At 40.4% G+C, this 12,167-nt stretch overlaps 1 protein-coding gene across 1 annotated transcript; it reads left to right on the forward strand.

The window, feature by feature from the left end:
• The first annotated feature begins 1,236 nt into the window (after window positions 1-1,236).
• LOC113035915 (protein phosphatase 1D-like) lies at window positions 1,237-10,623 on the forward strand. The gene is made up of 6 exons (XM_026191776.1): window positions 1,237-2,167; window positions 3,068-3,296; window positions 5,560-5,562; window positions 8,269-8,554; window positions 8,707-8,931; window positions 9,019-10,623. Exons 1-6 carry the CDS (start codon window positions 1,642-1,644, stop codon window positions 9,403-9,405), a joined length of 1,656 nt encoding a protein of 551 aa, XP_026047561.1. The 5' UTR covers window positions 1,237-1,641; the 3' UTR covers window positions 9,406-10,623.
• Window positions 10,624-12,167: the final 1,544 nt, after the last annotated feature.

The raw sequence follows: 12,167 nt of genomic DNA on the forward strand, positions 1-12,167 counted from the left end.
CGGAAGAATCGGTATTTCAGTATCGATCCGCACACCACTAGTGTTCAGGTTCACTGTCACCGCTTCAGTATGACTCTTTCTCCAAAATAATGCCATTCAGAGGGTGTAGGATGTCTCTAAAGAATAAAATGCTTCTTGTTTTTTGTTATAGTGGTGTCGGTTGGAAAGAAGACAAATATAGCTCCAGTTTTGTTTTTTCTTGGATATTACTCTGTCCAAAAATCATGGGCCACCTCTCACTTCTTTATATGTTTTTAGAAAAATGCTAAAGAGGTGCAGCAATCTATTGAAACATCTTAAAACATAGTTTTTAGAATTCTACCAAGATTATAAGTCAAGACAAGACAAACCTTTCTCTTTTATAAGAATGGCTTCTAAACGGCCACTCTTCTCCTGAAATCATTTCTGATGAGGCTTTAGTAACAGCAAATGAATCATCTGATGGGCCAGATGTATCTCTCATGTTCTGTGTCACGTTTTGCTGGATTCTTTTCCTTTTTCTTATGGCTTTCCATTACTGTTCTGATACTGTGAAATGCATTAGCTCACCACATATGCGACCTTGTCATTTTGGGTAGCTTTTACATATAGGTTAATTACCATTTGTGTAACTTACATAGTTGCTGCACATTTAAAGCGTGCTATAGGGCCAGTATTACTGTCAGGTCTGATATTGACTAAACAGGGTTTATTTAGTGCTTATAAATGTGACAGAGTGAAGCTTATTTGCGTGCCATTTGACTTTAAATTTTATTCTATTTGGATTTGAAATCAAACACTACAGAGTCAAAGTGCTGGTACTCACAACAATTTGCATTAATCATCATGAAACTGAGCTCACGGCCCACTATTCAGACATCACTACTGATTATAATATTTGGGGAAACCTGCAGTCAGCTGACAGTTGGATGAGTGACGACACGTTTTTTCCACGCTACTTCCAGATGAAAATTATCAGCGTTTTGGAACTTTCTTATCTGGATGATTGAGCATGCATCAATATACCGGTACTAGTTGATTACAATTACTGACAGTCTGGTATAATATTTAACTTTGTTTAGAAATGTGCAATACCTGTCTGTGTTGCTGAGGATCACGGCGACAACAGCAAAAGCGTCGAGTAGGTGTCACTGTAGAGAAGTGTGTCTGTTTGGAAACCTCTGCTTTGACAAAGCCTCGCGTTCCCCAGCACTACAATACACTGACTTGCCTGCAGACTAGACCTGACCTGCGGTGACCAACTGGAAAATTGCACGTGTACCACCAAGAGTGACAGAATTAGGATTTCATTTGGTTTCATACGCTTTTCATACGCTTGCAGATTGGAAACGCGGTTTCTTTTTGATGACCACCTTATATTGACGTGACCACCCCATTAAAGTCAATATTTTTGCTCTTAAGTCGCGGTTTGGCTCGGAGCAAGACCTCTAGAGGGCAACAGCACTCCGGTGACAGCTGCACTTGCTTTGCCACGTCTACGTACAAGAAGAAGGGAAATTCTGACGTCAACACGCTCGAGCATGCCTACTACACTCCACATAAACAAAGGCAGGACGCGGCTCTGCGATAATTTGTACTGTCTTTCTATTCTATATACTAACAATATTAAATAAAATTGGAGCGGGCCTCAACTTTGGAGCCATGGAAAACGCATTACTGATGCGAGTGAGTGTTTTTACCGATCAAGGAGGCAGGAAATACATGGAAGATGTGACCGAGGTCATAGTAGAGCCTGAGCCGGGAGAAAATGAGCCGACGACGGGTGACCCAGAGGAGAACATTCGGAGAGACTACACGTTCAATTCTCTGGCTGGGGACACTTATCCCGACCGGGCCGATAAAACCGTGGAGTCCCCGCAGGTTTTAAACGCATCCAGTGAACTCGTACAAACAGAAGACGAGGGTATATCGGTAGAAACGCCGTCACCAGGAGATCTAAGCACGCCGCAAGTTCAGCCGAACACCCCGACTTGTTCCCGCCGTTCCGTAGCATTCTTCGCCGTTTTTGATGGTCACGGGGGTCGCGAGGCTGCGCAGTTTGCGCGAGACTATCTTTGGGAGTTCATGAAGAAACAGCGGGGATTCTGGTCAGACTGTGACCGGGAGGTCTGCTCTGCCATACGCAAAGGGTTTGTAGCATGCCACCATGCTATGTGGAAGAAACTGCGTAAGTTTACTAAAACTATTAAGTTGTGACACGTAAAAGCTGTTACTACTTTGTGCTTCTCTGTGTTTAAGTAACGTGAACTTAACGCCAAACCTCAAAATCAGACTATATTATCTGGCCTACACCCAGCTGAGTGTTGACCGACCGTAGCTCATTGCTAGCTCTGTGAAAGCCGGATTTACTAGAATGTTCCACGGGCTCAGTAGAGCCTTAAAAAGAAAGATCTCGACCAGAGAGCTAGGTAATTGCCAGATACCCCAGCAAATTCCTCGCCATTGTGCCCAGGCTCTGTTTGTTTGTTTGTTCAATTAAGATCAAGTTATAAGTAAATGTTGGAATTAGCATTGGAATTAGCGGAGCTAACGAAGTTAGCTGTAGCCGCCCGGTATTCGCCAAACAAAGCCCGTCACAGCAGACACCGAACAGTTCAGAAGTATGTTCACAATCTAATGTATAATGGAAACCCACAAAGTGTTATGGTCTCACTGGCCTCAATCTAGTGTGTCGTTACAGAGACGTAGTTATTACCCTTTTTAACGCCTCATCGATTCTATTTAGTCTGTGTATGCCTTGGACCACGGCAGTGTGTTCAGGTGTCTGGTTGGATATGTTCGGACTTGTCAGCTGTTTCCAGCTGGTCACAGATTATATGTACACACACAAAGTGCTTGTGCAGCGCATGTGTGACTTTGCTTATAAAACTACCTCCTGGACGAATAAAAACCGACCTTGAGGTCACATACATCTCTTTTAGCGTGGTAAACAAAAACAGATCAGTGCACATTGATATGTAAGAAGCCAGTATGTTCTACCTGTCTGTTCGGTGTACCTCACAACACTGTGCAGTAATGTTTTATAAACAATAAGCTTGTGTTCATTTTCTGCCTTCTGTATTTTCAGCTGAATGGCCAAAGACACTTACAGGCCTTCCTAGTACATCAGGTACCACAGCCAGTGTAGTGGTGCTCAGAGGAAACCGCATGTATGTGGCCCATGTTGGGGACTCTGCGGTGGTTCTAGGTGTCCAGGAGGACCCTTCAGTCCCATTCATCAGAGCTGTGGAAGTCACGCAGGACCATAAACCAGAACTTCCCAAAGAGAGGGAGCGTATTGAAGGTCTAGGAGGAAGGTAAGCAGGGCCCAGCCCAACATTTTGTCACCCCCACCCCCCAACTGACCCCATAGTTTTATAGATCCCTTGTAAATGTTTACTGTCCTATCTGTCCTACTGTCCTATGGGGTAAATACAAATTTTCATTACTCTATATATTGCTGTTTTATTTTATCTATAATAGTGTAACATAAGTTATTTGTAAATGTTATTAAAAGTCTAAACCTGCAAATAACTATTAATTGAGCTTTAAGAGAAATACAGTATAGAGATTGAAAATGTGACGTCATTCAGGGGTAAAACCGCAAAGGATTCTGGGAACTCGTGGCAAGAGGTACTATAGCGCACGCAGGCTTTCAATTGAAATCAGTCACACAGCGATAAAAAGAAACACAAAAAATGTCAAGAAGCTGTTGTATTATTAACTGCAATAGCCGGTCGCATGACAGCCACGGGAAGCCGACGGGTAAAGAGATCGGTTGTTATCGGATTACGTCGTTGAAGAGAAATTGTTCAAGCCATGTTTCCGAAGTAACAAAGAGGTGACGGATGGACTGGATTGCAGCCATTCAAAGAGCAAATACAACGTCCCAGAACCCTCCAGCTCACATGTTAGTCTGCTCCAAACATTTCCACAAAGGCTCAAAATTAAATTATGAGCATTCATTAAATAATGCTCCATAAATAAAAGAAAACAAGGTTGTTTTTGTGCTAAACAAAGAGCTCACAATTGTGCAGTCAAAATGTAAACTAAAAGACGCTAAGCGTAATAACAAAGACAGACAGATTTCACAGCTGCTCTGTTCCCAAGTTTTGCTGTGTGACTGATAGCCTGGAGTTTGAAATCCGCTTCATAACCACATCTCTTACAGGTGCCATTTATGGTCCTTATACACACACAGTACGGTAATATTACGTTGATGCACAGTACGTATCACTCCGCGAAGCTCCTCGGTAGCCGTAATGCGCCGACAATCTATCAAGCGGTGCAGCTCCGTAGCTGACCAAAGTCGTACTCAAACATTTGTGACAGATTGCTGAGCGCCGTGTACCACATAAAATCGGTTCGCGGCCATCAAGCACAACCAGAATTCATACATAAGGCGCGCTATCAACTTTTGAGAGAATGAAAGGATTTTAGTCAGTGTTTTGTAGCAGTTAATACGTCATTTTTCATAACATAATTGGTGATATAGGTTACAAGCAAGTCTGGCGCTGAACAGAAATTGTCGCGCTATGCTCCTTTGTTTATTGTGCATAAACAGTGAATTGTCCTGACACAATATTGCGTTTCGCTTCTGTTATTACCATGGTACATTGACAAAAACATATACTTTTCCACAGGGTAAAACAGTTTTTTTGTATCACTAATAGCCCAGTACGATTACAGCATACAGTATTATTGTCACTTACCAGTCTCGACGATTTGTGAGACTGGTAAACTTACGTTTGATATGTACGATGGTCTTTTGTTCTACACGGTGCATTTCAAGGTCCTGTACCCATCCGTCGGTAAACTGTACCTGGGCTCGTTGCAGTGACCTGAAGTTACTAAACTTCATGAGTGTATGCGCTCACTCCAAGAAGCGTATAATTATAAATATGAGCGTGGTGAAAGTTGGGCAGCACGCTAACGTCTTTTGTCCACTCTGTGTGCTCGTAAGGGTCTGACCCTTTCACTCCTTTGATTTTTTCCTCGTATCTTTTCTTTGACTTTTCATCAAGTCTGTCTTTGTACGGTCCGGCATTGTTCTCCTTCGTTTTGTACATTCCTTTTTTGGGGGGCAAAGAAAAACCAAGAAGGTATTGGAACCGGAGAATGAACGTTTTGCGGTGCTGCAAATGCTTGCATTTGATGCGGTACTTGGATTGTTTTGCCACGAGTTCCCAGCATGCAATGCGCGAAAGCCACGTGGTCTGCCAATCTCTATAGTACACCCCATGCCCCCCCTTTAGACCCGACCCTGCATGCTGCAGATTGAAAAGGGCTGTCCACCTGCAGCAGAGTTTATCAGAAATCTGCCCAATTTAAAGATCGTTGTAAACTAAACAAAGAAGTTCATCTGCACACAGACGGCTTTCATTTGAACTTTTAATCAAACAGCATTGTTTTGAGCCACAGCTGCTTTTGAGGCCAGCTGTGGTTGCCAGAGCAGGTTATCTACCAGTCAGAAGGTTTCAGAATCAGTCTTCCTGCAGCTACTCCAGTCTGCATGTTGAAGTATCTTTGGGGAAGATACTGAACCCTGATTTGCTCCTGATGCAGCCATCAGAGTGTGAGTGTGTGCACAAATGTTATAAACGGTTCTTAGCATAGAAAAAAGTGCTTATATATGAACGGATGCATGTGAGGCTAGTAAAAAGCACTTTGAGTGCTCATTTAGTATATAAAAAAATACTATAAAAGTACCAGTCCATTTCCCATTTACTGTGTTTGTCACTGTTTCTGCTTTTCTTCATATTTAAGCTTTCTGATTAGGGCCCTAACATGTTTTCATGAACAACAACAGTCTCTAAGTTAAAAAGTAAAACTGAGTTGATTAGCTCTGAAAACATTCCACTCTGAGTATCTTTACTCTGAGTTAATTGCATACGTGAACAGGGAAAGAAAGCCATCATCAACAGAGCCCCGACACAACGAATTACCATGGGAACGGGTAAATAAGAAGCAGTGTCCTGATTTTATTACCGTGCACAAAGAAATATGAACACGTGTCACTGATTACCACGACATTCATCTTAAAAAAAACAGGACGGAAGAAAAAAATCCTTTCAGTCTTGCTCCAGTCTGTCTTCATCATAGGTTGAATAAAAGTTTGTTTTAAATATCATCTTTAATACTGTCTTTCATTGTCATTTACCTAAATAGATTTTTCAGTTAGAATCTGAAATCTTGATTTTTAAATGTGATTATTAAACTTTAATGTAACAGGGACAGAAACTGAAGATAAACTCTGAACAAACAGACAAAACAATTTACGGATCCACCCCCAAGTCCATCGCTTGTTAATTTAAAAGAAATGTTGCTACAGTTTATGCCAATTTTTAATAATTCTTCAGTAAAACTTTAATGTGCTGATAGAATGTAACAACCTTTTTTTGTTTGATCAAGAGAGAATTGTATTATTTCTGACATTGCTAGATAAATATGCTGCTCTAAATGTTCCTGTTTTGGAGGTTGTCTCATTGCTTGCCTGACCAGATTAATATCCTTTAACTATACCTGACTGGACTTGCTATACTCAAACCCAGCCTTGAAGCCACACACTACTGGACTATTAGTGCAGGTCAGCATTAACTTACTGTAATCCCAGTGAAGAAGCTGTGAGGATGACTAGAATAATACAAAACAGAGTACCAGAACCATTTTTCAGTTCAGTTCAGTTCATTTTTATTTCAAACATTTCAAACATGTGCCTTCACAATCATTACAAAATATCATTCCATTATTTGTTTGAAAAGGAGTAGGCTGAAGTATTTACTTATTTGTCCCTACCCCCTCAAGTTTTACCTCTCATTCATTTAATTTTTTTTTGTCTTAAATTAAACAAACAACATATGAAACATATAAACATATGAAGTAAAACAAAACATAACATACATAAATCAAAAACAAGAAATTAGCAAGCCCCTCCACAGTATAGTTTCTTTCATATGAAAAATACAGAATGTGTATATTTGCAGATACACAAGTTATGGAAAAACAACAAACCAAAACAAAACAAAAAAACAACCAAAAAAGAACCGCAACACCATTACCAGCAACATTACCGTCCTGGGTTAACCCCGTTTTCTTCATTCTTATACTTATTTAAAATTAGGTTTTTATATTTTACTTTAAACTGTTTTATGTTTTGACTGTCTTTTATTTCTTCTGTTAGACTGTTCCATAATTTAACTCCTGCAATTGAGATTGACATAGTTCTTAAAGTTGTTCTAGCACTTTGTATTTTTAAATTCCATTTCCCTCTTAAGTTATACCCACCTTCTCTTTCTATGAACAATTTACAGATTTCTTTGGGAAGCAATTTATTTCTGACTTTATACATTATTTGCGCTGTTTTAAGCTTCACCAAGTCTTGGAATTTAATAGCTTGCATTTTGACAAAGAGTGCATTTGTATGGTCCCTGTACCCTACATTATTTATTAATCTAATGGCCCTTTTCTGTATTATAGTTATTGTTTGTGTGTTACTTTTGTATGTGTTTCCCCAGACCTCTACACAGTAGCTCATATATGGCAGTAGTAAAGCACAGTATAAAATGTGCAGTGCTTTCTGATCCAACATATGCTTTGCTTTCCCCGGGACGGCAATGCCCCGTGCCAATTTCCCCCGAACATAAGTAATGTGTGGCTTCCAACAGAGCTTGTGGTCAATGATCACCCCAAGAAATTTTATTTCATTTACTCTTTCTAAATATACATTGTCAACACATATTTCTACTTCGATGTTTTTCTTTTGGTTTCCAAACAACATAAATTTGGTTTTATCGAGATTCAATGATAATTTATTTATATCAAACCACTTCTTTAATATCGTTAATTCCTGTGTGATCATTTCCAAAACCTGTGGCAATTCCCCACCTGAACACAGTATATTTGTGTCATCTGCAAATATTACAAACTTTAAAATCTCCGATACTCTGCAGATATCATTTAAGTACATAATAAACATTTTTGGACCCAGTACTGAACCTTGAGGTACTCCACAAGCTATATCCATCAAATTAGATTTATATTCATTTATTTGTACATATTGTTGCCTATTCCCTACATAGCTTTTTAACCATTCCAAAACCACTCCCCTAAACCCGTACTTTTCCAGTTTTTTAATAGAATTTCATGATTAACAGTATCAAACGCCTTCTTTAGATCTAAGAAAACTCCGTGCGCATACCTCTTATTATCCATACATTCATGAACCATGATTTTATTTTCACTAGCAATTGGGCACAAAGTCTGCGCTCTGTAGAGCTTCTGTTCAAATAGGCTACTTCTAAGTTCAAGAAAAAGGGTAGTGATGGTTAGACTCAGAGTCACACAGCATGTGTGGCTCGTAGTTCCTTCATTAAAGTTTTCCTTTTCTGCCACAGGCGATCTATGGAGTTACGACTTCTACAGTGGAGAGTTTGTAGTTTCTCCAGAGCCTGACACTAGTGTGGTGGTTCTTGACCCTAAAAAACATCGCTACATCATCCTGGGCAGCGATGGTCTGTGGAATATGGTTCCTCCTCAAGAGGCCATCTCCATGTGTCAGAATAATGACGAGGAAATGGTGAGTGGTTATGCTTTAGCTGCTATCAGTATAGATGGTTGCCCTGTTCCTGCATGTGTGGGTTGATGTCTCTTATAGCCCATAAGTAAAAAGTAATGTCCACCTCATATCAGCCGTGTTAGTCGGTGTACTAACAGCATTTACTGCTGCAGGCACCATGTGGGGTCTCGAGTGCCAGGCAGCTGGTCAGTCATGCTTTGCTGCGGTGGCGCCAGCGGATGTTGCGTGCAGACAATACAAGCGCCATAGTAATTGCCCTGCAAGAGCCTGGGACCTGCCAGGACACCCTGCACCATGAGGAAGTGCTGCTAGACCTAGCCAAGGTGTCTCAGTGTCCCCCCACCTCCATATCTCGCGCAGACACTCCTCTTGTTCAGGTGAGGAACAATAGATCCCTGGTTTAAGGTGTGGTATGCACATATAAGTGCTGGACTTGACTGTTATTCCATTGTCTTCTTCTACAGCGACTTCCAGAGGAGGACTCTCCCGCGGCCACATGTGAGCTCTTCTCTGCGTTGGAGCGACGAGATGGGCTATCGGGAAGCAACAGCTTTTATCACATGGATCTATCTGACCCCTTTGCTCTGACTCCGCTGTGTTCAAACGGCAGCCCCGAGCTGCCCGCCCTGTCCAGTGCAACGGACAGGACAGCTGGCAGCAGGACACCCACCAGAAAAAGAACTATTGACGTGTCATCAAGCCCATCGGGCCTGCTGGCAAAGAAAGCCCGGCGCAGGACTGCCGAAAGACCACCACTGGTGCAACACAACGCAGAGAAGAAACAGAAAGACACCAATAATGTCTCCTCCATTCTCCAGCAGCATAAAAGTACCACAGTATGTGTGTGCTAAAACACACACACACACCTGCTCCCTCCCACTGTCACCGTCATTTGCAGTGGTGCTTCTGTTCCATAAGTTTGCAGCTTCCTCCTGCATATTGTTACGACTCTAAGCAACGGTTCTACGGAGGGAAGACTCACTGCTCACCACTCAAACAGTCGACATTTATAAAAAGTTTGTTTTGGATGAATTTTGTGTCTTTGTTTTTAAATTCCTTCCTGAAATGCTGATGAAATGTGTCTTATGTCACCTCAGTTTCTAGTAACAATTGTAAGCATTAAATAATGTTGCTGGTGTAAAATCTTATGCATTTTATAGCAAGTATTGAAAAGTAAGTTGAATTGTTCATTTAGAACAAATATATATATTTTTCTACTTTCTTTTATTGTATGATGATCTTAGAGTAATATTCCTTTTAGATGTGCTTCACCTTTTCTTTCTTCTCCAACTCATCACTCTGTCAACAAAATTGTGTGCGCACTCTGTGTTAAACATATTTATGTATTATTATCAGTTTATTTAATCACTGGAGACTTACCTTGAATATAAACTGAAGGTGCTGCTACCATCACAGACCAGTAAGCTACTACATTGTGTGTGTTGCTATATAAATACATGTAATGTTTGCAAGTATCATGTTTTCTCATTTGCCATAATGCACCCCCACCCTGTGAGGTTTCTAATAGTTGTTAATTGCACAGTGCATCTTAAGGGATAGGTGCATCCCCTCGATTATGTTTTTAATGTTTGTTGTTTGGTGTCTTCACTTCCCTGAGCCTGCTTCCTACACCTGGTATAAGTTCTCAGAAAAAGCTTTTTGGCAGCCCTTTGCTTCTGTACATGTGTCTATAATAGTGAACTTCTCTCTGTGTGAACACCCTGGTGGCCCTAAAGGAAATCTTCTTCAATTGTGAGGCACTGCAAACAATGTTTACAAGTAACATTTACTGAGCTATTTCATGCTGCCAGCCTTTCACTGTGCACGAACCTTCCCCTGCAGAGAAGAAACTGTCATGCTCCCCCAGTTCATCCTGCCACTTCGTTTTATCTCATTTGCAACACAACATCACCACCTGCACCACCTGTTTCTTTAATACTCGCCTTCCTACGAGCTGTTGTCCCACCATGCTGCAGCGCAAGTTGTATAGTTACCAATGTATGCACAAGGCTCATCTGTGATTAAATACACTCTGCATGGATGGACTTTAAGAGAACTGTTTTGCACTATTATGGTGACGTTCATTGTCTCTAGGAGTGAGTTGCTTTTAACAAACAATGCAGCTAGTCTGAAATTGAGGATGTCAAATAATAAAATCGTTTTAGAATAGATCACTCACTGAGCTTAGTATAGTTAGGAAAACATGACAGAGCCCTGTATGATTCAGATTTTTCCTGCGAGAGAGTAACGACCATTACACAGGAAAGAAAAACTTCTCAGTCTTTGTTACGTGATGTGTTTCCACTGAGCTAAGTGCAATTTCTAACAGGAATTTGTAGCATTGTGCGTTATTTAAATTATACAGTGATAATTCATGTTTGACATACTCTGTAAATGCAGTCTGTTGCTTGGCTTGGAATTCCTCAATTATGATTTTTTTATATATATTTGAGAATTCTGTTCCTCTTTTTGTTTGCTTATTAATCGAAGTACTCACCTCCCTGATTCGGATAGCTGTGCTAACACCAAGTGCATGTGTACAATGTAAATGTGAAAAACACTTATCTGGAAATGAACCTATTTAAATAAAATAAATTCTCTGAAGTAACTTAATTACAACGCTTTGAAAATATTTAGTAATTAAAAAAATCATTATGCAATCTGAACGGTTTTGCAAACAAACAAAAAAACACTTGCCATTGCATATGTCCCACTGGTTGAACGTCAGAAGAGAAAGAGGAATTCTGGAGTAAGGCTGTGTAGGTTCTCAGTCATGGTAATCTAAGGAGATTGAATAGAAAAGACTTTCTCGAGTCTTCAAGGCGTCTTCAGGAAACTCAAAGGAGTCCAGTCGCTTTTCTATTCAAGCTCCTTAAAGTTCTGGAGTGAGTTAGATGAAGTGGTAGAGAGTATCCCCAGAACATGTTCAGGATGTTCTTCAGTATGTTATTGTCGTTTTCCTTGTTTTTGACTGCACCAGAAGCAAGCTAGAGACAGTCCAAAGTCTGTGGGTGACCATGAAATCTGGAGGAGTGTGACACACTGACCAAAGAAGAATGGGTGGGATTGTTCAGGAGGCTTGTGTGAGACTTGTTGAAAAAAATAGCAAAACACTGCAGACTGTTGTCCTGCAAAAAAAGATACACAACCGCTCGTTAGCATAAGGGGGGCTAATAAGTTTGACCTTGGTTTTTTTTGTTTTTGTGAAATTATTTTGTTTCTGTGTGCAAAGTTAAATAATGTAAGCATCCAAAATAAAACTAAAATGTTTGGAAAAGCTGTGGTAAAAATTCTTTGCTCTGTTTAACGGACAACAAGGGAAATAACAAAGATTTACGGTAATATGTTCATAGTCAGGCTAAGAACTCTGTCCTCATCTGTTGACTAGAATATATACATAGACTCAGTTTGTCGTTTGATAAATAGTGCTGCGGGTTGTAAAATGTTTTCAACGTGACAAGGCCAAAGCCTGCTAACTTCTTAGTGATCATGACTGACTATAACTGGTAGTTTCTTTTTCCCATCATAAAAAGGATTTGTTTGACAGCACTTTGACCAACAAAGTAAAGGTAAAAGAGAAGACAGAGAAGTGTTTATTTCAGAGCCCAACATC

The sequence above is a fragment of the Astatotilapia calliptera genome, chromosome 14 (genome assembly GCF_900246225.1).
Source record: "Astatotilapia calliptera chromosome 14, fAstCal1.2, whole genome shotgun sequence".
NCBI lineage: Eukaryota > Metazoa > Chordata > Actinopteri > Cichliformes > Cichlidae > Astatotilapia > Astatotilapia calliptera.

Bases quoted from the DNA above. Each gene is read 5' to 3' on its own strand.
- LOC113035915 (XM_026191776.1), top strand. From the start codon at position 1,642: ATGGAAAACGCATTACTGATGCGAGTGAGTGTTTTTACCGATCAAGGA. The intron at 2,168-3,067 runs GTAAGTTTACTA...CTGTATTTTCAG, and splicing joins TGCTATGTGGAAGAAACTGC to CTGAATGGCCAAAGACACTT. The intron at 8,555-8,706 runs GTGAGTGGTTAT...TTACTGCTGCAG, and splicing joins AGAATAATGACGAGGAAATG to GCACCATGTGGGGTCTCGAG.